Source organism: Pongo pygmaeus, chromosome 4 (assembly GCF_028885625.2).
Source record: "Pongo pygmaeus isolate AG05252 chromosome 4, NHGRI_mPonPyg2-v2.0_pri, whole genome shotgun sequence".
In the NCBI taxonomy this organism is placed as follows: domain Eukaryota; kingdom Metazoa; phylum Chordata; class Mammalia; order Primates; family Hominidae; genus Pongo; species Pongo pygmaeus.
This window is the reverse complement of record NC_072377.2, coordinates 140,723,491-140,750,656: the sequence shown is the minus strand read 5'-3', so window position 1 is coordinate 140,750,656 and position 27,166 is coordinate 140,723,491. Positions and strand designations below refer to the sequence as shown.

Below are 27,166 nucleotides of genomic sequence, written 5' to 3'. Positions count from 1 at the left end.
GTCCTCCCTTCCCTGAAGCAATTAATATTGAGCAGTCTGGCTGCTGTCTGGCTGCAAGGAAGGACCACAGGAGTTAGGAAATGCAGGGGGATGCCTTGGTTAATACTTGACAATAGCATGCCCAAATGTATATGCCCATTCGCAGCTCCAAATGCTAGGTTCAAATCTTTGGGGTTGGGGGGCAAAACTTGAATTTTTAAAAGCATGCCAGGTAATTCCAAAGGGGTTGGGGGAGAATTCCCATGAAAAGAAATCGAGACCAGTCCCTGGAGAACTGCTGTCCCCAGCCCTTCAGCTCCCATTGGGGAGCTGTGGGTGAGGCTGCTTTTCTCGCCTGGATGGGTGAATTCAGGGGTGGGAGGCCCAGGCTGGATGGCGGCTTTTCATATCTTAAAATGCCCTGAGCAACCTCGAGTATCTTCTTGTTTTCCCTGTTTGGTTCCAGCTGAGATGTTGAGACCATCCACTTACTAGTGAAGCCCAGCACCACTTCTGGAGGAGTGTCATCTTAAAGGCTTTCTCCAAGAAGTGGCCAGATGACTCCAAGCCATCCAGTCCACTTCTCCCATCCACAGGCAGCCCAAAAGCAGCCTCCTAGCGGGAGGGGGTGGGAGAAGCCCCTTCCCCAGCAGAACTGGGGTACAGAGAACCCCATATGCCTCCCCAAAGGAAGCCTTCAGGATGGAGGCTTCATGTCTGACCTGGGAGCCTGAGAGGGGCATGTTGAATTTCTATTGCCTCAGCATAAAATGGCAATGCTAATGTAGTTTCCAATTTAGGTTTTAAAATGCCACTTTAAAGGACAGCTTCAGTTCTCTCACTTAAAACTTTTTCAAAATAATCACATTTCCTCATGAATCAGGACATGTGCGTATTCGTCCCTTCCTCCCCATCAAGGACTCACAGAGCATAAGGCATCCTCTTCCACAGAACTTTGATGACCACTGTGCGCCTCTTCTTTGGACAGAGGGCTTTCTCTGCCCCAACCCCACATCCATAGCCCCTTCTGCCTGGGTCCACTGAGCAACCAGTGACACTTCTGCCACACTGCATGAGAGAAGACTTGCTGCCCAGTGACAAAGCGGGAGGGAGGACTGGGAAAGAAATAAGAGCTGCCCGGGCAGCGGCCAAGGGCAACGTTTGAAGCAGGGGGTGCTTGGTGGTAGTGAGGGACTTATCCAGACAAGAGAATGGAGATCCCTCATAGTTTTATCAAAAAGAAACCAGGTAGTTGGGTTTTCTTTTAGAACTTTGGGAGGAAAAGAAAACATAATTTCACACCCTGAAGAAATATGTGCCTGAATTTTGTAAACTTGGATTTTCTTCCTCTAATTAAGGGTAGAAATCCTCCCTACCCTTTCAGTGCATGTGGGGGGCAGGGATGGGCATAAAGAGTGAATGTTGTCCAAAGGATGTCTCTCCTACCCCAGGCTCCCATTAATCTGGGAAGCAACCTCAGGATTTGTGCCCAGGAAGACAGAGCCCCTCATAGGAAAGAGCTTTCTCTAGAGAACTGGATTTGTAGGGTTGACCTGGTGTTTGGGGAGGGATGGGGTGAGGAGGAGGGGGTGCCTGTCCTTGCAGGGCCAGGAGTAATCCCCTGAGAGGGAAGTCAGGCTTCTAGCTGCCCACCTAGGTCCCCAGCTCAGGAGCAGAATCTACAGGCAAAGAGCTCAAGCCTGCACGACCTGCTGCCGGCTCTCCCAGCCCCAGTCCCTCATGGGCTGGCCCAAACTGCTGACTCCTGAGGATGCAGAGAGCTCAAGCCTGCACCTCCTGCTGCCTGCTCTCCCAGCTTCAGCCCGCCGCAGGATGGCCCAGACCGCTGACTCCTGAGGATGCAGAGAGAAGGCAGGTTCCCAGTCCTAGAGCTTATTGCTGACTCAGACCAAGTCTTTCTAGCTGGTCCTGCCCTCAGCCATGGGTGGGGGTTACAAGTCAATGGGGCCATTCCCTGGCCTCCCAACTGGCCTGTTCCTGAACCCTAGGAAGGTAGATCACAATGGCCCTTTCCAGTCCTTCCTTTGTGGCCAAAAGCCAATCTGGATAGTTTTGTTTTGTTTCATATTTTGAATCTTTGTCAGATTTTTAAACTTTTCAATTCATTTAGATTCCATTTTTCATTCTAAATAAATATTCACTTTAAAACCTAATTATTTGCTCTTGTTCTCAGAGAGTGCCCCCAAGATGTACAAGTTCCAGATTCCAAAAAACCTAGAACCGCCCCTAAGGATGGACCACGGGGTGAGTGAAAGGCAAGAGGCTGCTATAGTCTCAGTGTCCAGCAATGGGGCTCTGAGCCTGGGCAGTAGCCAGCCCTGTGGAAATATTGATGGCAAGGAGAGGTAGAAGGCCCAACAGAGACGACAGCCCAGCACACACATGGGCCTGACATTGCTGACCACAGACATGAAGCTCTAGTCACAAGGGGGGTCTGCTTGACACCCTGGGCTCCGACTTCAGCCCAGACTCAGAGGCCTAACCCCAAGAATGAGGTTCACTCATTCACTCTCACCCTGGGAAGACTGAATATGAGGCACACTTAAGACCAGCAGTAATCAGGTGGGGACTGCCTGGGTCTCATCCACTAAAGAGAGAGCAAAAAGGCAGGGTTAGTTGGGACCAAAGGCTGGGAGAGGGGGCTCCCTCAGAGGGCTGAGTCACTGGGACTTCAACCCTGGCACCCACCCCTTCCTCTAGGATCTGACAGCCTTTTGCAAAGGCTCACCAGCCCCAACCTCAGCAGAGGAAAGATGACTCCATGCTTGGCTAGCAAGGGCAACAGTGCCACCAGCTTCATACGTCCCACCTGGCAGGGGGCTCCTAACAGGTGGGGTTTGCTTAGGAATTCCTTACGGCCTGACGGAGACACTTTCAGCTTGAGGCTTTTCTTACCGAATCCTTTCTTCCCTCTCTCCTCTCAGGGGTCAAAGCAGTACTGTGACCTGAAGCTCTCCCTGCTGCCTCTTGTTCGTGCCCCTTTTTTACCCATCACAGCTGTTTCCCCTAATACATCTTCTGCATGTGCTTCTTGGAGGACCTGAGATGACACTGAGCCAGACTGAATTTTTCTTCTTGCCACAATCAGAATAATTAAATAAGATTAAAAGACAGAAACTTTGTCGTTGTGTGATTCATGATGTTTAATGCTGTACCCATGCACTACTTAAAGTAATATGGCATCCCACTTGAAGTATTCTTGCCAAATTTTAGAAAATGCAATCCTAGACAAAACCAAACTTTTTCTGAAGGAGCTCTTTTGCCCTGGCCTCACTACCAAGTCCCAGACCTTTCCATGAAGCAGTCCTGCATCAGTGCCACAGATGAGTCGGGGCCTCTGAAGTGACTAAACACACCTGCCTTGCTACCTGTCTCCATTTCTGGGTCTAAGGCACTCCTTCTGGCTCCCAATCTCTCCATAAGTGTAACCACAAAGGCCAGGCCCCGTATCCTGGAAGCCTAGGGACAGGGACGTGAGGATGCTAGCCAGACCACCAGGGGCCCCTGAGCCTGGCAACTGATCCCAAACAACAGTCCTGTTTCCAGTCTTTGGCCATATACTGGCTCTATCCCAGCTTTAGCCTCCTTGCCAGTCCTTGGCCAGAGTGATGGCTCATCCCTTAGCAAGCAGTGACCCCGCCCGTGACCCCATCCAACACACCTAGTTGGGCCCAGGCAGCAGGAGGAATGTGGTTTCACCACCATGCAAACCTCTGCCCTTCCCAGAGAAAGCAAGATGATTGGGTCCGGGGGGTGAAAATCAGTCTATCAGTCCCAGAATCCTGCAAGCCTTGGGTCTCCGTAACCTACTTGGCTTGAGGTTACACCGCTAAAGGGACCTGGAGAGGCAGATGAAGTCACATGTCATTGGGACCATAGAAAAAAATGTTGAGGTGCTAACCAATGAGTGGTGAGACCTGATTCAAAAATAAATGGCACAACATTCACCTGCCTGGTGAATCTTGAAACTGACTCCATCCCATCATCTGATCTGACCAGAGACCAGCAGGCTGACAGGACCACGGGACAGAACTGGAGACACCCTTTCTGGGATAGGAGACAAAGCCCTTTCAGAGCTCTCTCCTTGCAGAATCCTTTCTCCCTCACACCCCATCCTCTCTCCAGTTACCCCACTCCACTAACCAAACTGCAGCCACTTTGAAAGCCCTGGCAAGACCATTCTCCAAGCCTCCTACAGATTATTCTCATTAGGAAAGCTGCTTCATTCTAGAGTCTGGGCTTGGGCTACTTGCTATTTAGTTCTTAAAATGGTTATTGTAGGCTGGGCGTGGTGGCTCACACCTGTAATCCTAGCACTTATAGAGGCAGAGGCAGGCGGATCACCTGAGGTCAGGAGTTCAAGACTAGCCTGACAAATATGGTGAAACCCCATCTCTACTAAAAATACAAAAAAATTAGCTGGGTATGGTGGCTGGTGCCTGTAATCCCGGCTACTTGGGAGGCTGAGGCAGGAGAATCGCTTTGAACCCGGGAGGCGAAGGTTGCAGTGAGCCGAGATCGTGCCACTGCACTCTAGCCTGGGCGACAGAGCGGGATTCCATCTCCAAAAAACAAAAAATGGTCATTCTAAAATGTAACCTTAAAGTCACCAACCACTATGGTTGCCAAAGTCATCTAAAACAAACAAACAGAAAGCCACTAACAGGGGCAATGATTTAAAATACAAACAAAACAGTTTTGCAAGCAAGGGCATCATCAGCATTCACAGAGGAAGTGGCCATTCCATTCTCCAGCAGACTAACACCCACACAGGGAAAACCCACACCAGCAGCAACGAACTCCAATCTTCAGACAGCAATTTTTCACCTTTGATCTTCACCCCCAGCTTCTGCGTGACGCTGAGTAGTTTAATAATAATTCCCTTGGCGTGTGGAAGAAACAGAAATAGCTCCACCAGGCACCACAGGCCTGCGCGGCACAGTTTATGAAATCCTGGGGCTCTAATGCTCCCAGTCTCCCAAGTTTCCATTAAACAGCTGCCAAATGGCTCTGGCTGGCAGGAAAGGCACCCTTGCCTCGCCTCCCTTGGTTTCTCCGTAGACAGGTCAGCAGGGAAGAAACGTGTGTCACTTAACAACTACGTAATGGGAAAGAGGTTGCCCTGAGGTCTCACCCCTGTGATCTCTGCCTGTCAAAGCCAACCTCTAAGCCCCTTTTTATAATCTTTTCCAAAGACTTAAATGTATGGGTACACAAAGCTCCCTTAATGGAAGGTCGCTTTGGCTTGTATAAAGAGCTGTGTAAACTTCATCTCTGCATTTACTCAGTACCAGCCTTGTTTAATTTCCTGCCCGGGGATGTGCAGGGAACGTGACTGCCCTCTCAGGGCCCTGAACATCTTTCAGAAAAGAAACAGTACCCTCCCTACTTCAGGGCCCCCCAAAAAGCAAGATACCTCCTCCAACTGTACTAAAAGGGAAGGCAGTTTGACCACATGCTCTCTGTTGAGTTTCTCTTTAGAAAAGGCAGCTTCAGACTGAGTGGACAAGCACAGACCACAGCCGGAGGGTCCCCTGCACCATGACCAGCTATGTGATCTTGCAAGTGACACCACTTCCTGGGGTTCTGGCTTTCTCCTTGAGAAAATGAGGGTGATAGAAGTGCCTATCACAGGTTGCTGTGGGGAGAAAGATGAATGCTAAGCCCCCGCCTAGTGCTCAGCTTGTGGTAAGAGGGCCAGGAATGGTAGCTACTAGACTCACTCTGCCATGGCAGATGGTTCATTATAGTGGCTAAGTGCACGGACTCTGGAGCCCCACTTCCCACATCTGAGCCCCAGCTTCTTCATTCACAGGTGGGAGACCTTGCATGTGTCATTTCTATAAAATGTCACATGGGAACAGCAGCAGCTGTGGGGAAGGAATGAGCAGTGTTGGGGACATCAGGTTCAAAGATTTCCCTGCCCACCACCATCACCATCCCTGTTTCACCACCATCCCCGTCCTGCCACCATGACCAGCGGAGCTGCAGGGACCTTCCATCCACACCAAACCCTTTGCAGACACCCTGCTCCACACCATTTCCTGGATAATCACAGTCTGTTTCCAGAGAAGGACCAGAAAACACTTATTTACCATCACCCCTCATTTTATAGCCCAAAGGGCTGAGGCCTGCCCCAGATTCCACTTAGAGCCTCCCAAATGAGCTGCCTTGCGTCAGTAAGCCCCCCTCCTGGGTTCATACCTGCGGTTATGGTGGACCTGAGAGAAAGTGGGGAAGGTAGGCCATGCCACTTCCCATATAGACCCCAAGAGGAAATTCCAGGCCAAACCCCAAACTGAGCTACCCAAGTCCTACATTCATGCCTTCCCAGGACCCAGGAAGTTACTGACAGCAGGAGCGTCACCTCCATCCCAACCCCCTCCATCCAACTCATGAGCTGAGTCTCCCCCTGGCTGAAAGTCCTGGTGAGGAGGCCTGTTCTGGCTTCACATAATGTTCTCTACCATGCTGCTGGCTGAGAAAAATGCTGTCTGAAACAGGTCAGGTCTTCAGAGAAAGGGACTTCTCCCATCTCCTGAGTGGCCCACTGCCACTGCTGCTGCTATATCACTGATACACAGTGGCTGTCCTGTGCTAACACGGATAAGCCCTGGCCCCCCTCAGAGCCAACTTTGCCATCTGGAAAATGCGGCATTGACGGCAGCCATGTGGAGGGGCTCAGCATCCTGCGCCCTGGAAGCAGACCGGGCAGCCCCCCAGGACCAAGGGGGGCTCTGTCTGGGATGGTGATTGGTAGATGGGGCAGTGCTGAATCCTGTCAAGCCCTGCTGAAACCCCCACAGGTCCATCTATGGGACTAAGTGAAAAACACCAAAGAGGGCATTTTTGTACCTCATTTGGCAAACACTGTAGAGTCAGGACTTGGAACCACAGTTTCAACTTCGACAAAGAGCTCACGGAGGTGATTCTGCCAGGCTGGGCAGGGATTTGCGGGTATGAGCTCTGGCCAAGGTCTGCCTTGCACACCCTGATTGTTATTGTTATGCTGGTGGCCAGGCATGAGGTGCAGTGGGAAGAGAGAATAACTAACTCATCTTTCTATTGGCTCTCTCACCCAGTGTCACCAAGCTCTCCCCATGTATTGCACCCCTGAATGGGAGATGAGGAAAAGAGGAGAAAGACACAGATGTGAACTTGGTTGACCCTTTGAGGGTCTCTGACAAATGAGCAGACAACAGGGCTGGGACTAGGGTGAGGGGTGAGGCATCTAGGGGCAAAACTGAAGGAGAAACCTACTCCCAACCCTGCACTTGCAGACTCTGAGAGCAAGTGTCTCATTCAGTATTGTGCCCTAGGCTTCTCACCTACCTCCCCCTAATTCTGGCCCTGAAAGAAAATGACAGGCCAGAGGTGAGGGGTAGGTGCTTGTTGAGAAGTGCAGGGGCTGTGGTGGTCCAGGGTGTTTGTTCCCACTCTAGTCTAGGGGTCCTGGAAGACTTCGCAGAGAAAGTGAGCAGTTCAGACTCCTGGGAAAGGAGACACCTCCCCACTCAATCCAACAGATTGCACACCTCTGTCCTGGCTACCTCGCCTTTCCAGGGCTGCCAAGGGCAGGGGGGCAACTGCCAGCGCCATGTCCTCCTTTTGCCCCTCTGTGCCCAGGCAGAATAGGCAAAAGGGAGCTGAACATTCTTGCACACGGTGCGAGATGCACACAGACCGGCAGGACGCAGCCGGAGAGGACATGGGGCCCATGGAATCAGTCCCGGCTTGAACATGCTTGTCTGGGAGCGCGTCTGCACACCCTTGGAGGTGGTGTGCCCGGCTTGCGCTACCCAGCAGCCAGTGGGCACTCGGAACAAACCAGGCCATGCCTGGAGGGAGCCTGTCAAGGAGGATAATGAACGCAGGTGTGCACGCTCGGCTGAGCTTTGTCTCTGAGTTGGTTTGCTTACCTCAACGGTTTGTCCCTGTTTGGCGTGTGGCTCTGTTCATAGGTCTGTAACTGTGTCTTTGCCAGTCAGTCTTCCTGTGACCCTGTGCTTTTCTCTCTTTCTCTCTCTGTCCCTGTCTCTGTCCCTCTGTCCCTGAGTGATGTGAGGCCTGGCCGGGGGCAGTCGCAGCCGCGTTCTCTCTTGCCCTCATTGGTTCGCAGCCGCTCCCCCAGGCAGCAGCCGCCAGTCCCGCCCCTCCCCCGCACCCCCGCCCGGGACACGAGCGCGCTCAGAGCCGCCAGAAAGCTCAGTCTCCTGCTCAAAACAGGAGCGCAGCAGCCGGAGCGAGTGGGGACAAGCTCGCTGAACACCGGGCGTCTCGACAGGGACCCGAGGCTGCAGGACTGCTCCGAGACGCTGCGGTGGCGGCGGCGCCGGAGGACGCGGAGGACTCCCTGGCCACCCGCCCTCCGTGCGCTCTGCCACCGGGCACTCAGCAGAGACCCCGGGCTCCGGCTGCACTCGCTGAGTGCGTCTCCCCACCGCCGCAGCCCAGAGGCGCCCAGCACCTGGAGCTCACTGGAGCTGAGGTTCCGAGCTGAGCGGGCTGTTGTAAAGCCGAAAGGCGAGTCAGTGACTGGGACCTCTGTGCTGGTGGCGACGGCGAGAAACGGTGAGCCCGAGGGGAGCGCGCACAGAACTGTCCAGCTCCGAGCACTGGGGTCCGCCAGCCGGCGGGGAAGGCAGCTGAGCGCGGAGGCGAGTGAGCGGACACGTCCCGGGGTCTTTGCAATCCCCGCCGGCCCCAAGGCACCGACTCTCGGTCAGTTGCGCGCGGCAGGGCGGGAGGGGCGCGCCATGGAGGCGCCGGGTCGCGCCAGTATGCTCCAGGCCAAGTGAAGCGGTCCGGCTGGGGTCGGCGGGACCCGCGGGCCATGTACGGCGACATATTCAACGCCACGGGCGGCCCCGAGGCGGCGGTAGGCAGCGCGCTGGCCCCAGGAGCCACGGTCAAGGCAGAAGGCGCTTTGCCGCTGGAGCTGGCCACTGCGCGCGGTATGAGGGACGGCGCGGCCACAAAGCCCGACTTGCCCACCTACCTGCTGCTCTTCTTCCTGCTGCTGCTCTCGGTGGCGCTCGTCGTCCTCTTCATCGGTTGCCAGCTGCGCCATTCGGCCTTCGCCGCGCTGCCCCACGACCGCTCGCTGCGCGACGCCCGCGCGCCCTGGAAGACGCGGCCGGTGTAGCCAGGGACTGAGCCACGGTCGCCGGACGCCCCGTCCCGACCTAGCCAATAGCAGCCAGCTTAAGCCTGGTAGGGAGGGCATAACGCCGGGGATCGCTGGCCCCTGGGAACACTGCGCCCTGACCCAAAGACCCTTCCTGAACTAGAGTGGCAACTCGAGAGGAAAGGGAGACCGAGGCGTCGGGAGCCTGTGTAGGGTCTCGATCCCAGTACCCGTAGGTACCGTGATTCTGATCCCCTGGCCAAATCTTTCTTCCTCTGGACAGAGGGTCCAGTCGGGAAACCTTCCCGAAAGACGGCGGTCGAGTCGGGAAACCTTCCTGAAACGCGCGCCAGCCCCGGGCGCAGGAGGCTTGCTCGCCGCCTGCTGACTTCCCTACTTTGCACACGGAAGGGGCAGGAACCGCGAGCGTGCAACTAGCCTGGAGCTACCTGTCTGGACTCGCAGGCCCTGTGGCTGTTTCCCCACAGCTGCTACTGCCTCTCTTGCTCCTTGACACCGAGGAGGTCCCCACTAGGATCCGAGCGTCGTGAACTCACCTGAACTTTGGAAGGTTGGCACTCGGGGGCCGCATCCCCCTGGGAAATGACTGAACGCGGGGTTTCCGTGGGTCCCGCCTGGGTCTAAGGACCCAGTTTCTTCTGTGGGCACGGGCAGTGGGAGGCCGGTGGAAAGGCGCAGGGGCCCATCTACGTGTCTCACATCTTCAGGGGCCACATTTCTACAATAAAAACTCACCCAATTAGACCTAATGCTGAGAACGTGCTGGTAATTGTTTGCGCCGCTTTGGAAAAGGGGATAAGGGTAGATCGATCCCGAGCAGCAGACCCAAGCGAGAGCCACCTCCCCGCCCAGGACATTTTGATGATACTACCTCCTGTCTTCAGCTTTTTCCCAGGGTCGGTCAATTACTTCCTTGGGGAAGTTTTTTTTTTTCAGGATGGTCTCCAGGGAAAATTGCTGCCTGACCTGCTGAATAAATTCCCATTAACAGGGCTCCTGGGGACCCTTTCTGCAGGGCAGTTCCTTCCACCTGGCATCTTCCCTTTTGCTCTGAGCTTCCCTGGGCCTGAAACCCCTGAAGAGCCATATCTGGACCAGAACCATCTGGTGAAGGAAGAGCCCTGAAGGTCAGGTGGTGGGGCAGCTGCCCAGCACTTCCTCCCAAAGGAGATAGGGGCCTGCCCTGGAGAACCTGGCAGGAGGGAAATGGATGCATAAACCCAGTTAAGGGGAAATCAACTTCAAAGAACTTGAGAGGGACTAGAAAGGCTTGTAATAACCTTAACCAAAGTTAACCCAATTCTAGGGAGTCTTTTTATGGGGCTTTAAAATAGTTTCAGGAGTCACCTGGCTCAATGGAGCACTAGAGCTTAGAGAAGGTTTGACTGAAAAAGAATTTGACAGACTGTCTAATCCAGTCATTCTAACACATGCCAGGGTCACTTGGGCTTTGGCAATCTTTAGAAAACTAAGGACTCTTGGCCCTGGCCAAACGCATACAGGCACAAAATTCTGCAACAATTCAAAGTTGTGACACTGAAACTGGTTCCTGAGGCCAGATTAAGGTTGAGGAAGAGAGACTGGCCAGGGCTCCTGAGGCCCAGCGCAGCCCAGCCCAGCCCAGGCCAGCCCAGCCCACCACTTCTCCTCAGTCAGTGTCCAAGATTCCCTCCTGGCTCCTATCCCAGGAAGCACTGGAGAGGAAGCATAGAAACCAGAAAAGCCCCCCTAGGCTTGATTCTTCACGCCTTCCAGAACTAATACCCGCCAGGTCTTAATGATGCCAATTCTACGATCACCTCACACAGCATTTCAGTTTAGTCTTCAGAAAGGTAGCCAAACCTCTGCAGCCTATAATAAAGGCAACCCAAGCTAATCTGCATGAACCTTGGACTAGATGGAAATAAATGTGAGAGATATGAGGGCCCCTGGCTGGCATACAAAATCACATGCTGCTGAAATGGGGGACCCTTCAGCCTTGGTCTGATGGCTTCTGAGGGGGTAGGGGGACCCTTCAGCCTTGGCCTAAGGGCTTCTGACGGGTAGGAGACTAACGTAGAAGCAGAGTATCCCTCCACCACATGTCCTGATGGCCAGATCTGAAGGTAGTATGCAGAGTGGTCAAACGTACAGGCTCTGGAGTTCAAATGCCTGGCTTTAAATCCCAGCTCCACCTCTCACTAGCTGTATGGCCTTGTGCAAATAACCTATCTGAGCCTATTTCCTCATCTGCAAAATGGGCATTATATCACCTAGCTCTACAAGTTTGAATAATACAGTATAACCAAAGTTATTATAACCAATAACAACATGCTAGCATAATGCTTGCACCAAAATGAGCATCCAAACTATAGCTATTTGTAGAACTGAGCTATAGGCTTGAAGCAGCACTGCTGCTGGGAGGAGACCCCACCAACAGGATGTGCTCTCACTAGGGCCCACTGTCTTCTGTGACCACAAACAAATGCAAGGACTGGTTCCTTCATGGGAGAACATGAGTAGATGACTGGCTTAGGATTCACCTGTAGTTCCTGGGCCAGAATCAGCTCAAGCCAGAGTAATCCAGGAGGCTTTTGGGCTCTCTCTGATGTCTCTACAGGATTGCAGTGGCCTCAGCCACCTAAGCCGCCGCTTCAAATGAGTAGACACTTTGGGAATAAGTTTCTGGGTAATCGAGCCTGCATAGACCTGGAATCTAGAAAGCACACAGGGTCAGTAAAGGTATTATCTGCCAGCACTGTGAACCCGAGTAACTTGGTTCTCTTTTCTAGGATAGTTATTAGACTGAGGGGTAATGGGTTCTTCCTCATGTTGAACCCAGCCCCAGACTCTCTTCTGGGAAGCAGGGATGTGGCTGAATTCAAATCTGCCCTCTACAATATTTAGAATAAGTGGACTACAACATGGTGATTGGATATTTAGGTGGTGCTAAAATTGAATGCATATGTCTTCCCAAAATTCATATGTTGAAGCCCTAACCCCCAGAGTGGCTGTATTTAGAGTAAGAAAGTAAAGTTATATGAAATAATAAGGGTGGAGCCCTGTTCTGATAGGATTAGTGTCCTTCTGGGACCACAGATTGCTCTCAACTCTGGCCAGGCGCAGGCACAGAGAAAAGGCCATGTGAGGACACAGTGAGAAGATGGTTATCTGCAAACTAGGAAGAGGGCCCTCACTAGAAACCGACTCAGCTGGAACTCTAATCTTGGAGGACTTCTAGCTGACGGAACTGTGAGAAAATAAATTTCTGTTTAAGCCACCCAGTCTATGGTATTTTATTGAAGCAGCCCAAGCTAAGAGAGATGACTGTCTGGGAGTAGACCTGTGCATACACATCCTCCTGCCCTTTGCCCTCCCACCAGTTCCAAGATGTCTTGAAACCACCTTTGGAGAGCAGGGCACGGCAGGCTAAAAATAGGAATAGGGCCCATGTCACAGGTGTTTGGGTTCCTCTGCTATAACCAGCCACAGTGAGCAGCCAAAAGGGTGGAGGTAAAGACATTTTTGTTGGTGGGGGTTGGGGGAGAGGCTGGAGATCACGGTGGGGAGGTAGTTGCACATGCTAGGAGCCAAGGAGAGGTAGCATAGTGGTGACCAAGAGTCTGAGTCCTGGAGCCAATGACCTGAGCTTGATCATCCACTCCATGCCTTCATTGTTATTTTTGTATTTCTGATAGCCCGTTTCATCATCTGTAGAATAGAGATGACAATACCTGCTTCAAAGGATTTTCAATATGGAGTGAAACATTATCAGTAAAGTGTTCAGCTCATGTTTGATATGTAGTAAATGCCCTGAATGTGAGCTATCATTATTAACCAAGATGGCCATTTCAGAAGCGCATGCAGCAGTACAAACTACTTTCTGTCAGTGACCTGTCCTTTTTCAGCCACGTGCTATCAGGAAACAGTAAAGAGTTCTGTACTTCCCAACAGGTATGCCCAGAGTTGGAGGACAGCTACTCTGGGTCTTTTCTCACTTTGCACTTTCCCCCAAACTATCTCATCCGCTCTCATGGCTTCAGTTGCTTTTCAGATGACTCTCTCCACATTATCCCTGAGCCCACTCAACACCTCCATTTGGGTATCTCATGGGAAACTTCGAACTCAACAAGCCTCAAACTCATCTGTCTAAATTAGACCCTCCTTCAGTCTTCATCTGAATAGACTGCACCAGCGTATGGCTGCCCAAAGTAAAAAATGCATGGTGGTCATTCTTTACCCTAAACTCTTCCTCATCCTCCAATATGTAACTCATCACCCCCTAGGCACCACTCTACTCCATCTACTCCTGTCTATGTCCACCATCACAACCCTAACTCAAAGCCCTACTTCCATTTTTGTCTCTCCTCACTCAATAAACACATCTGCCTCCAGCCCCAGCATCTACACCAATGGCTTCTCTTTGCTCTCAGGATTAAACACAAAAGCCTAATAAGGACCAGAATCATCTGGTCCCACCAGCCTCGTCTTCTCTCACTCCTCTTACATTCCAGTGGCCTTTCAAACCCTAAGGCCCCTCTGCCTAAGCTGTTTGTCTCTCCTCCTTCCTCTGGCTGATGCCTTCTCATCCTTCAGGTCTCCAGTTACATGTTTCTTCCTCAAAAAGGACTTGCCTAAATCCTCGGGTAAGATTATATCCTCTCATAACCCCATATCGCCCCCCCAATCACAGCTACTAAATAACTGCATAATTAGTAGCCCAATGCTTCTTCCCACTAGTAACATGTAAGTTGTATGAACAGAGAACAGGGACAACATGTGTCCTGTTCACTGCTGTTTCCCAATGCCTAGCATAGTTTTAAACAGAAAATAGGCAATAAATATTTATTGAATGAAATATAGTGGGAAAACAGAGCTAAAGTAAATTTGAAAGGTGTATTTACATCTGAGCACATATCCTTTGAGTTTCCACCTTAAACTAACCTTGTATCAGGTGAAATATTGAGTTGAACACTCCTTTATTGATTGGTCTTCCAAGTGGCTGGTTTCCTAGGGGTGGTAATCCAAAGTTGTTAGCAACTAACATTTTCCGTCTCCATCTGTGTAACACTTCAGTTATTACTGTATCTCCTGCAGAGACTAAAGAACAAGCAACTTAAAAGTTTGTACCTTTAGCTATTTCTGCTTGAATTACTCCTTTTCTGCAGAAAAGCACAGATCATTGCAGTAACATTCACATGCCTTCTGAATTGCCTTGAATAAGAACTGGTTAAATCACTGCTTCACATAACAACTTCCTCGTCTTCCTGGACTTTGATCAAAGATTATTTACTCAATGAAACCTTCCCTGGCTGCTATATCTAAAATTATAATTCCACCTTGTTCCCCAATGCTGGTAACTTCCTTTCCTGCTTTATTTTTTTTCTCTTTGGAGCTTACTAGTAAACACACCATATATTTTATTTACCTTGTTTGGTGTCTTCATTAACCAGAATGAAGATCCTTAAGGGAAAGAATTTTTGTTTTAACCGTTCTTATTCCTCAGCCTGACATCTAACAAGCCCTCAAATATTAGTCAAATGAATGAACAAGCTCATACGGCTCAGGGCCAGAAAAAACAAAAATATTCAGAAACACAGAAGTAGAGTCTATAGTTTAAAATATCCCTCATTTGTGGGTCCTGCTTCTCCACCCTCCAAAACTGATTAACCTAATGAACTCGGAACTACTCTGTTATAGCTTCACTTCCCATGACGACAAGAACTATGATTCCAGCCCTACTGCCTACCATAAAGCTGGACCTGTAGTAATCACTGAATTGGCAAGTTATTATTAATTAGGTTACAGTCCAAGCTGCTATAACAAAGCCATCCGCCACTCAAGTTTCTTTCTCACAGTACTCTTTCAGGGGTAGCACAACTGCCATCCTCATCCCTCGGCTTCCATGTCCACTTCAAGGTATCTATTCTAGATCCTGCCTTCATATCTGCATTCCAGCCACTGAGAAGGAGAAAAGAGCAAGGGGTGCATTCCTCTTCCAGATATAATGCAGAAGTGGTGCCTATCACTTCTGCTAATATCCTACTGGCCAAGCTTAGTCACATGACCATACCTAGCCAAAAAAAGCTAGGAAATGTGGTATCCAGCTGGACACAGGTGTTCTGCAATGAAAGGGCAAATGGGCATTGGTAAGCTTACAGCAGTTTATTAAACAGACAATAAAAGGAAAGGACCTTCTTTTCAAATGAACATCATCTCTCCAGCCTTACTAGTTACACATTACTAGTTTGTGCCTGCATTCTTCACCTTCACTGAATTCACTAACTTGATCTAAACAATTCTAAGTTAATGAAAACCATATTTCACACAATTTTATGTAAACAAAAGGCAATTAGGGAAAGTTTACTGTTAATTACACTTCTGAACTGATGTTGGCAAAACTGTAAAGTGGACAAAATCTAAAAAGCCCTCCAGACCCTTTGTTGTTTCTTCTTCCTGAACTTCTCCCCCTACATCACCCACACACACTCTTCAGCAAAATTAATCTTTTATTCTGAAGCACAAATATGGTTCACGTATTTGTTTTATCATACGTTCTCTCTCTCAAAGGTATTCGTTGTTCCCACTCCCACCTGAGTGCAATGAAAGGCTTGCCCCTTATGTACAACAGTTACGGAAGGATATTATGGGGTCTAAACCAGGGTACTAAAATCACACTACAAAATTTTTAACACCCCAGCTTCTGTAAGCTCTGAAATTAAAAGTACACTTTTTGGGGTTATTTTCTCTTGTCAAGTGTATCAAGGAAACTATGCTCTTCCTACTTTATTTGGGAAAATATTAAATGTAAACAGGTTAAAGCTCTAACTTGACTATTAATTTTGCAGGTTCTACAAGCAACAATTCCAAGAATTTGATAACTTTGGAGCAAAAGTCCAAAAGTTCAAAGAGAAAAGATATGAGTGCTTTCTTAGCTGAATTTCCCCTTCTTCTCAATTATACTTTAGCCAGCCCCCTCAATATCCCACCCCACATCAAACCACTTCTCAGACATAAAGAGAGCTAATAAAACATTGAGCTAGAAGCAATTCAACTAAGAAGTAAATATTACATTATTTAAAAGGTAAATTCTAATACTTAAAAAATTCACATCTTGCTTCAGTACTCTCATTCATTCAACAAATATTGGCATGCTTACTTATAACATATCAAGAACTGTTCTAGCAGTGGCAACACAGGTCTGTCCTCACAGATCTTACATTCCCATGAGGTAAGACGGTCAATAAACAGGGTAAAGAAATACATAATATGTTGGATGGTGATAAACGCTATGCAGAATGAAAAGCTTTCTTAGGTACAAAAGAACTCAAGAAACACTTTGGAACCAAACCAATTTCTCTGAGAACCCTTTCAAAAAAGGACCTAGAGCTCCATCTATAATCAGCAAAGTATCTGTCAAAGAAAGCCAAGGATCAATGTACAGTGACTACCAGGAACAGGTTAGAAGGGCACACTCATAAACCTTTGCTACTGGTTTTGGGGTTTCAGTTTTTACTTTTCTCACTGTTAAAATTCTCAGCATTTATCTCAAATGAAAGTATTATTTAAAATGAAATAATGGAGGAGGTTTATTAGATGGAGAAGGGGTAAGTGATTAAGACAAAGTATAAGGATCTTTTCAAAATCCATCTCTAAACATCAATAAACTGCCTCAGAAAATCTCTCACTAGGAATTATACACACACCCATTTGATACAATATGGATAAGTCTTCACACCACCAGTCTAAATCCCTCTTCCCACTTCCCATCCAACATACTTTAACATGGAGATGGTTAAGCAAGCCACCCATAGTTCTTCTTTGAATTTTCCCTATAGCCTCATTACCCTTTTTTTCAACAGAAAAACTGATTTAGATAGAAAGAACAAGTTATTTTTGTTTTTGTAAAGTTTATTACAGACTTACAAATTCAATGACAAAAATCAGTAATATTTAAAATGTTAAATGGGAGGGGTGTTTTAAAAATGCTTCCTTCTTTCAATCATAAATACTACACAGCTCTAAATAAATCTTCCTTATAAGCATTGCTGCAGTCTACTGACAATCTTAAAAATGTTTATAAAACAATACCTGCATCAAAACTGCTGTAATACAAAATAGTATTAGCCACTGTCCCACCCCCTCATCACCTGAACTGTTTTGGCTACAGCAACCTGAAAACTAATTATCTTAAACCCAAGAGAAGCCAACATCCTCTTAGTGCTCACTGAACCTTCTTCCGCCAGGACAAGTGTGCTTTTTAAAAAAATACACTTCTAAACCAACCAGTGATGTTGCTACAAAATACCTTACAAAATGCCTTTTAAGTAAAAAGACATAGGAAGGAACTGATTCTCAGAAATTGGTAGGAATATCCAATCTTTTGGCTTCCCTAGGCCACAGTGAAGTATAATTATCTTGGGCCACACATAAAATACACTAACACTAACGATAGCTGATGAGCTAAAAAAAAGAAAAAAAAAACTCGCAAAACAATCTCATGATGTTTTAAGAAAATTTACTGATTTGTGTTGGGCCGTATTCAAAGCTGTCCTGGACCACATGCAGCCCATGGGTGCAGGCTGGACAAGCTTGAATAGAGAGTCTTTTTTTTTTCTGGAAAAAAAAAAAAAAAAGAACAAGTGCTTTTATATTTATCCTCTAGGGTTAATATGTAGTTAGGGTTTTTCTACATTTCTGGCAAGGGCACATGATTTTTCACCATTCCATTATTTTATTTTATTTTATTTTTTTTGAGATGCAGTATCGCTCGTTGCCCAGGCTGCAGTACAATGGCAAGATCTTGGCTCAGTGCAACCTCCGCCTCCTGGGTTTGAGCGATTCTCCTATCTTCAGCCTCCCAAGTAGCTGGGATTATAGGCACGCGCCACCACCCCCGGCTAATTTTTGTATTTTTAGTAGAGACGGGGTTTCACCATGTCGGCCAGGCTTGTCTTGAACTCCTGACCTGAGGTGATCCACCTGCCTCAGCCTCCCAAAATGCTGGGATTACAGGCATGAGCCACTGTGCCTCGCTCACCATTCTTTTCTAATTAGAATGAGTTCGCATGTCTTGTATATGTAATTCAGAGGTTGGTAAAAGTGTGCACCATAGTGACAATGATGCAAAGTCAGTCTGTGATTTAAAATTTTTTCAAAAAAGAAGAAGACAAAAGAAAATAAAAAATTGTAAATTCTCAAAGTGGATAACCAAAGGTTGATACACCGGGGTCAAGCAACATAAGAAGTAATTATTCTGAATCAAAGAACTAGTGGAAATGTAAAAGACAGTAAAAATTTTAAGATTTGAGTTCTTATGTTCTAAGTACTGTTCTAAATACTGTATTTGTATTACACTTCAATTAATCTTCCCTCAAATCCTTCCTATGAAGTAGACTTTTCCTTTACAGGTCAGGAAAGTGAGGCATAGAGTGGTTAAGCAACTTGTCTAAGCTATGAGGCCCATGACTCAAACGCAGGCAGGCCAACTCCAGAGCCAAAACAAAACAAAACAAAACAAAACAAAAAAAGACACATTAAGCAGGTTTTGAGGTTTATTAAAACAAAGAATTAGCAAACAATATGCAAAAACAAAGTTCTTAAGAGTTATGGCTTTGAAAAGCACAATATAGTAAAACCTAATACATTTTTATAAGTATCAAAATAACAGAATTGAAGCATGTTGCTAGAATTTCAGCTTCTACAACGTAAACAGAAGCAAAACAAATACAAATAAGCAGCAGACCTACAGTGCAGCCATCAGCTTGGTCTTCATTATCTGCATATGAAATATCTTTTTAAGAAAATGTGGGCAGGTAGATAGAAACATTCTATTTCCATGATTACAATCCTCTTCGATTTTAAAATAAGTGAATTTCAAAATACAACTTACGCCAACCATGTTAAAAAAAAAAAATCACTTGCCTAACCATTATCTTCTAGAGTTCCTATAGTTAAAATACTTTATGAATAAATCAATGCAACATCGTCTTCAATGATATTAGAAGGGAAAATCTGACCCTAAAAGATTTTTTTTTCCCCACAAAGAACTTGGGATTCTTTGGCCTTACTGGAGTTTTGTTATAGCTAACACCAGTCTGTTTAATTAAGAAGGCACTATTAATGAGGGGTGGAAAAATCTACCTGTACACAAAATTCTGTACTTTAACAGCATCTTCAAATAAAACTTTAAAGGATAATGGTTTATGATCATTTTAAGAATTTTAAGAACTGAGTTATTTGGACAAGAACCATACAAACCTTTTTCACTCTGCCATGAATGATCGAAGAATCCTGCTCTAGGACTGGATCTTTTCAGAGAAAATAACTTATCACCTGTTTTACTGCAATTGCTACTAGCAATTATTATATAGCATGTGCTCTTCAAAACAGAAATAAAAATTGATGTGTGAAATCCCTTTCATTGGTTTTGGTAAACCATCCAATTTTGGGCTGTCGTTTCAATTATAATACAGTTGTATTTCAGGAGATAAGATAATCCAATATGACAAAGGCTTGATAAATATTGTCACTCTGTAATCAGGACATACTAAACTGCAATTCAGCGAACTCCAAAGAACTTTCCAGGTTTCTGTCCAGCAGGTAGAATTCTTTGTTTATGCAGAAGAAATGCCTTCAATTCTCACGTTCGATTCATGCATCTTGTGTGATAAGAAAAGCTCCTAAGAATCTTACTTTTATCAATGAGAAAAATGCTGCTGCTCTGGGAGACCTGAGATTACTCCCCAAAAAGCTGCCCTAATAATATCTGATACCACCTATAAACCACCACTTAGGAAAACTCTCTCCATAAAAATTACCAAACACTTCTAAAACCACCAGGCTACCTACTACCCTAAGATACTTGCTCATCCAGCTGAACAATATAACGATGACACACATTTACATTCATACCCAAGAGATTAGGTGAGGATTTAACTAGTAAGACAAAGAAGGGATCTGACATTCTTTAAAGTTAAAATATAAGTCCAAAATACAAGTCATCACAAAAGACTGAACTCAGTAATTATCAAAAAATTCTTCCTTCCTCATGAAGTAAAAAGGATATTTATATATTTTAAGTGGCAAAGGTGATAATGATCCAAAGTACTATTAAGCAATTGACTAGAAAAAGTATAAAGAAATAGATCTAAATTGGTACATCAGATGTTCTCTATCACAGAAGTACAGCACTTTGATAGGTACTATCAAACTTTTTAGAGTTTCTCTGCTGTTGGAAGAATTTCATTTTTCGTATAAACTTTCTCTTCCAACAAAATGCTACCACACAGGGGAAGGAACTGTTCCCCACAGGTACCCTCAGGTAATATGGAAGGTTTTTAACATGAACCCCAGTTCTAATCTTGACAACAGATTTCAGGTATGAGTACTTAATAATCACTTCACATCCTGAAGGATATCTTACTCTCAAATGTTATGAAAGGTATAAAATAGCTACATCCTCTATCTGTGCCATTAGATGTGGCTTGTTGAACTGTCTAGTACTCTCACTCTGGATTTCACCTCAGAAACCCAACCAATTCTATTTTTTTAATATAGCAACAATACAATGTGAAAAATTATTTATATTCTGACACACATATCTGACATTTTGATTGACGTCTTCCTTAAATTTCGTCTTTAAAAAAGGGTTAGTTTTAGCAGATCAATAACGTGCCTACTAGTTTACATTTCATGTCAGCCAGGCAATACTGACCAGACCAATACTGACCAGACCATAAATATTATGTAGAGATGTTAAGCAAATGCATCTCTTATATCTTGCTTTTTGCCAATCAATATCTTTTTGTTGCTTTAATTCATTACTGAGATTTCATTCTATTCTGCTTTTTGCATTACCAAACTGGTTGCAATTGTATTATTCCCAGATTCTGTCTTTTCAGCCAGCATAAATATATTGTACATGTTATGTGATTATTCTAGTGGTGCTAGAATTTTACTATAAAACATTCTGTAGATTAAATTAAAACATATAACCGTAATTTGCTAAAATGGTTTCCTTCAGAGGTACTTTCCTTTCACTAGCCAGTTTTTAAAAATCTTACTAGCAAATTTTATTTCCTATATATAGATACATGAAAATCCTTAGGGACTGTAAGAATAGCAGGACTGAATAAAGTTTTCATTTAAAGTCCAAGGGTGGGGAGTTGACAACTTTTAGGAGATACAACAGGCTTATAGTTCTCTGTCAAAATCTTTAGTTGTCAATAGCTTTAGTACTGTCATTCATGAGACACAACTCCTAAGAGAAAACAAAGAAAAGGCCAATCACATAAATCTTGTTAACTCAAGACCGTGACATAATGACCCCAAATAAAAACAATTTTTAATTAACTCACAGTAGAAAACACCAATAAAACAACTCTCTAATTTCCACTAGTTTACTGCAGCCCAATGAAGTTGATTACATACATCCGTCATTCAATTGGAGTAATTTTTTCCTACAAATTTGTTCCAGAGATCATGCTTATCATAAGCCTGGTAAGTAAAAGAATGATGAAAATGCCAAAGTTCTATCAAGTAAGCAAATATTCTCCTTCGTGTGGCCAACAGAACTCTGGAAGAAACAGAATGCATGTCATGTAATACTTACATTTAAGGCTCAGGTGACTGTCAGAAAGTATTTCTTTTACCCAGCAAAAAACTGTGAGCTGAAACACAAATGGCAGTTCATCTGAAAGAACTAAAACCATCCACTGGCTGCACATTGAAAAAGCAATAAATAATGACACAGAAAACAAAAGAAATTGCATAATTCTTTCCTCGAAAATGCTTTTTTTTTTTCTTCACAAGAGCAGAAAGGACAAAGTGGAAAGTCAAACCAAACTAACATTTTAAACAGAAGAATGATATGACTCCATATACTTTCAAAAGGCACCAGAAAATAAAGCTTTCACTGATAGGTAAATTAGGTCATTTTTTTTTCCAAAATAATTTCTTCATTCTCATGTCATAACTAAGTGTCCATTTGACAGCTCCCGAGAAAAACACTGGTTCAAAGTTCTTTATCCAAAGCCAAAAACATGATTGATTAAATGGATATTTTAGAGTTTTTGTTCATGTCTTTTCTCTTTAAAGATTGTGTTTTGGGAGACTAGCTTCCACATAAGTACTTAAAAAATGGAAAAAGAGCATCATCGATAAATGAGAGAAGAGTCTATATTCGTTGATGGGTGAGTGTTTTGTTTTGTTTTGTTTTTTGAGATGGAGTCTCGCTCTGTCGCCCAGGCTGGAGTGCAGTGGTGCAATCTCGGCTCACCACAACCTCCGCCTCCCAGGTTCAAGTGATTCTTCTGCCTCAGCCTCCTGAGTAGCTGGGACTACAGGCACGCACCACCATGCCCAGCTAATTTTTGTATTTTTAGTAGAGACAGGGTTTCACCATATTGGCCAGGCTGGTCTCGAACTCCTGACATCGTGATCTGCCTGTCTCAGCCTCCCAAAGTGCTGGGATTACAGGCATGAGCCACTGTGCCCAGCCGAGTGTTTTAAAATCAGCTATCCCTACATCCACTGCTGATTCATTTAGTATCAAATCAGTAGCCTCATCCTTGGGGCCCAACTGAAGAGCCTCCTATGGCTCCAGTGCATAGGTCCTTGCATAGGGAGGCTGATGCAAGTAAGAGCAATGGGATTAACTACATGATTCTCCAGCACTGATAACACCCATAAAACTGTAGGGAATTAAAAAGGCACCGTAAGTTGGAGCTATAGAATAAGTCTTATAACCTAGGTTGAAAATAAAACAAAAACCAGAAAAAAGCATAACTTCCTACAAATGTAATCTATAAATTGCAGTGTTTGTTAATACAAAAAAGGTACCAAGGACGTAAGGATAAGCATCTAAGTCCAAGTCACTTGAGTGTATTTTATCAAAGGTTACGCTAAAAACTGTCACCCATAAAAGTGCAAAATAAAAGATTAATGCATGTCAAAAATAGAGTTCTTGCAACATTGTCCAAAAGCAGCAAACATAGTTGAACAAGGCTGTGCATGCACTGTCACTAGCTATAGTAATGCTTATGACAGATTTTGAGTAAATGACATATACTTGAGATCAGTTATTTGCAATAATTTTTTTAAAAAAGGAAATGTCTTACAAAAGATATATAGCATGAAGTCACATTACACTGAAGAACACTTATCTGTATTAAATGTAAATTTTATGTCATCTAGAAAACTATCATTTTGCTTTTACTGAACACTACCAGTTACAGCAGTGCATAGTGTTCCTTCAAATAAAACTTTATAGTTTCTTTTAAGCCCCTACCATACACTTTTGCAAAACAATGAATTGTACTTTTTTTTTTTTTTAAGTTGGTGGGACAAAGAAACTGGTAAAAGTACACCTTCTGGAAGATCGAGAGTAGGAGGGAAAACTTACTCTTCACTGTATATACCCTCTTATAAGCTACTATAACTTGTCATCATGTGATGCATTTTCAAATAAATTTAATTAAAAATTGTTAGGGCAATAAAGTAAAAGCATGTTCCAGTTTAAGATCAATGCCAAATTCCTGAACTGGGGCATAATACTTACTCTGCATCTTTTACAACACTTCTGAGAGTTAATCACATGAACATGAATACGAACAAATGTAGACTCATCACAAAATACAAATGTATTGGTCACAATTATGTAGAAAAAAAATAAGCTGTAATATCTGTTTTCAATGTAAGCTCACAGTATCTGTACTCAAAGTTTCTCTAAAATTAAAACAAGTCCACTAACAATATAATTGAAAAGAATACTTCTGCATTATGAAACAGAAGATATGGGGTTCAGAGGGGAGCCCATCTGAGTAAGGACTTTATCCAGCCACTGAAGAGGCCCATGAAGATGAATCTCAATCCAACATGGGGTGCTGGTTACATCCTGCCGGTGATATTCTGCTCCCCAACCCTATGAAAATGAATAGATATCATCACAAATCCCTCTTTAAACTGTCAACCACTCTAAACCAATTTTACCATCACAAAAAGATAGCTTTTAACAGTAGAGATATGTAGAATTTACGTAAAGAGAATAACTATCACAAAACCAGTCTTAGTATTCACCATGAAATTAAAAGCAAGACAACAGCTACATTATTTAAAGATTCATGAATTCTAAAATAATATATAATTCCCTTAAAAGAAACCCTTGGAGCCAGTTATAGTTCATAATTTTTTTAAATCTTAGAAACGTAACACAGTACAGTATCTCATAATTAAAACAAATATTTCTGATCTGAGATACATTCTCCCTTAATGGGATAAATGCAAAATAGAAAATCACCACTAGAACACCACAGTAATAATTACTGTAGACAAGATATATTGAAGAATGCAAAAACTGTGGGTAAAATATAAAGGAGAAACAGTGTATTTACATAGCCCCAAAGAATCTGCCTGCAAATATTTATAAATACCATTTTCTCTTAATTTCTTTGTAAGACTTAATGACTATTTAAAGGAAAAATTTTAACTGTATTATAAGATATATAATGTGCAGATGTAAAATTTATGAATAGCGCAAAGAATAAAAGAAGGTAATTAAAACTCTTCAACAGCAAGGTTTTCATATTTTACATTTTAAAAATAGTACAATATTAACTCTACATAGATAGGGGTATGTTAAAGATAACGTGGTAATTCCTGGAGAAACCACTAAAAAATGTAAAGAGATGTCACTTAAATGCTAATAAAGGAATCATATATAAAAAATAAAAATAAAAATCATAAATAGCCTCATGTAAGATCATGTCAGAGTTTCTTTTCTTTTCTTTTTTTTTTTTTTTTTTTGAGACAGAGTTTCTCTCTTGTTGCCCAAGCTGGAGTGCAATGGCGCAATCTCGGCTAACTGCAACCTCCGCCTCCCAGGTTCAAATGATTCTCCTGTCTCAGCCTCCCGAGTAGCTGGGATTACAGGCACCCACCACCATGCTCGGCTAATTTTTATTTTTTAGTAGAGACAGGGTTTCACCATGTTGGCCAGGCTGGTCTCGAACTCCTGATCTCTGGTGATCCGCCTGCCTTGGCCTCCCAAAGTGCTGGGATTGCAGGTGTGAGCCACCGCACCCGGCCCAGGTTTTTTTTTTTAACCGAAAATTTTTTATTTTCTAGTTGTTTGAATATCAGATAAGGCATCATAGATATTGATCAATACATGCATGTATAATTTAATGTGGCAGTCACATAGTGATTATCCTTTAAGGTGGGAAATTACTGGGATGAACTGAGCTGAAACCTTTAGCCTAAAACTCCAGATAAAAATTAAAATAGAAATTTTTCACTTTTATTTTCCTGGATTTATCAAGTTCTCTGGTTTACTGCTTATGGTAGTCCTGGCCCAGGAAAACTGGGTGGGAGAGGGAGGGCGGTCAGGGGAGTGAAGAAGATTGGGGAGTGGAGATTAAAATAAATATGCAAAAGTCACATTACTGTACAAGAAGGGAGAAATGCCTTCAGGGTAACCAGTAAACTGATGTATACAATAATCTACAGCAAAGTATCATGAAAACACTGGACTGGGGCTGAATACCAAAAAGAAAAAAACCCATGCACAGCGTGTGACAGGTGCTCTTCTTGTGCTAAATTCTTAAGAACCATGTAGATATAGTACAGATTGCTTAAATACATGACTAAAATTATCTTCAAATTTTAAGCACAAATCTTTGGAATGTCAATACAGTCAGGTGAAGAGAGTAGATGAAAAACTTGAAAAGTTCCTTTGAACTTTGCAAATCCTTAATATTAAGGTTGGTGGAAAAGTAATTGTGGCTTCTGCCATTACTTTTAATAACAGTACTTAGCTAGAAATCAAACAATTTTAGTATTCTAAAGAATTCTGCCAAGTCACCCTAATGAAATCTAGTAATAATAATCAAAACTGTTGAAGCTAAGAGACTCAAATAGCAATTTTAATATTAAATGCTGATATGGTTTGGCTGTGTCCTCACCCAAATCTCATCTTAAATTGTAGCTCCCATAATTCCCACATGTTGTGGGAAGGATCCAGTGGGAGATAACTGAATCATGGGGGCAGTTTCCCCCATACTGTCCTCATAGTAGTGAATAAAGTCTCATAATATCTGATCGTTTTGTAAGGGGTTTCCCCTTTCATTTGGCTCTCATTCTCTCTTGCCTGCCGACATGTAAGACACCACTTTGCTCCTCCTTCGCCTTCCGCCATGATTGTGAGGCTTCCCCAGCCACGTGGAACTGTGAGTTCATTAAACCTCTTTTTCTTCATAAATTACCCAGTCTTGAGTATGTCTATTAGCAGCATGAAAATGGACTAATACAAATGCTTTCTAGAAATTTAGTCTTTTAACTAAAATTTTCTTATAATCTCAGCCCCTATTCAATATCAAAATCAATATCAATCATGCATTTTATGTCTAGATTACAAAATGAAATCTTAGATCTATTATGTAGTTAAAATTACAAACTCAATAATTTTATTTAAAAATCTGTTAAATCAGGCCAAAAGCAATTATCAACTTTCATTTAACAAATAATTTTTAAAAATTATAACCTAAAGTCATAATATACATATTTATAGTAACTCAAATTATGTTAGAGGTCACAACTCACCTTGACAAAACTCATCCGAATGGTACACATTTTGGTGAGCTCATATACTGCCTCAAACCCATGGTTGACAGACTGAGCCAGAAGCTGAGCAAACTCCTGATTGTTAAAAATTTTGAGGCTGCAGCTGCTGGGAATCTTACAGACAGTGGTGGGATGAAAGCCATGATGAAAGTTGCAGTTCCTACTCTGTACAAATATGCTGCTGTCACTGAGGCATTCCGCATACACCTCCCCACCAACATAGTACAGATGAACACCTTAAAAAGACAAACATCACAAGAGTCAGCTTAAAGAATCATTATAATGAAACCAAATAGATTGTATGGTGCAACGAAAGTACTCATTAATCCACAGCAAACTTCCAGCAGTCTTTAGACAGAAGTTACCACTAGATGGCCTTCTGCTGCCAAAGATAATCAAGAGGTTAATGTCTGCCTGCAT

General features: G+C 44.2%; 2 protein-coding genes across 4 annotated transcripts in view; one reads left to right on the top strand and one right to left on the bottom strand.

Annotated features, from left to right (window-relative positions):
• Positions 1-8,813: 8,813 nt before the first annotated feature.
• On the top strand, positions 8,814-9,896 carry SMIM32 (small integral membrane protein 32). Its single transcript, XM_054488182.1, has one exon. The coding sequence runs from the start codon at positions 8,834-8,836 to the stop codon at positions 9,143-9,145; it is 312 nt and encodes a 103-aa protein (XP_054344157.1). The 5' UTR covers positions 8,814-8,833; the 3' UTR covers positions 9,146-9,896.
• Positions 9,897-18,668: 8,772 nt separating this feature from the next.
• SMAD5 (SMAD family member 5) overlaps positions 18,669-27,166 on the bottom strand; it is a 50,497-nt gene continuing 41,999 nt past the window's right edge. For all 3 annotated transcript variants that reach the window (XM_054488180.2, XM_054488179.2, XM_063665219.1), the window contains 2 exons: positions 26,726-26,982; positions 18,669-24,050 (listed from right to left, as the gene is read on the bottom strand). In XM_054488180.2, the coding sequence (XP_054344155.1) occupies positions 23,907-24,050; positions 26,726-26,982 (401 nt within the window). In that variant the 3' untranslated portion in view covers positions 18,669-23,906. The remainder of the gene's footprint in view (positions 24,051-26,725; positions 26,983-27,166) is intronic.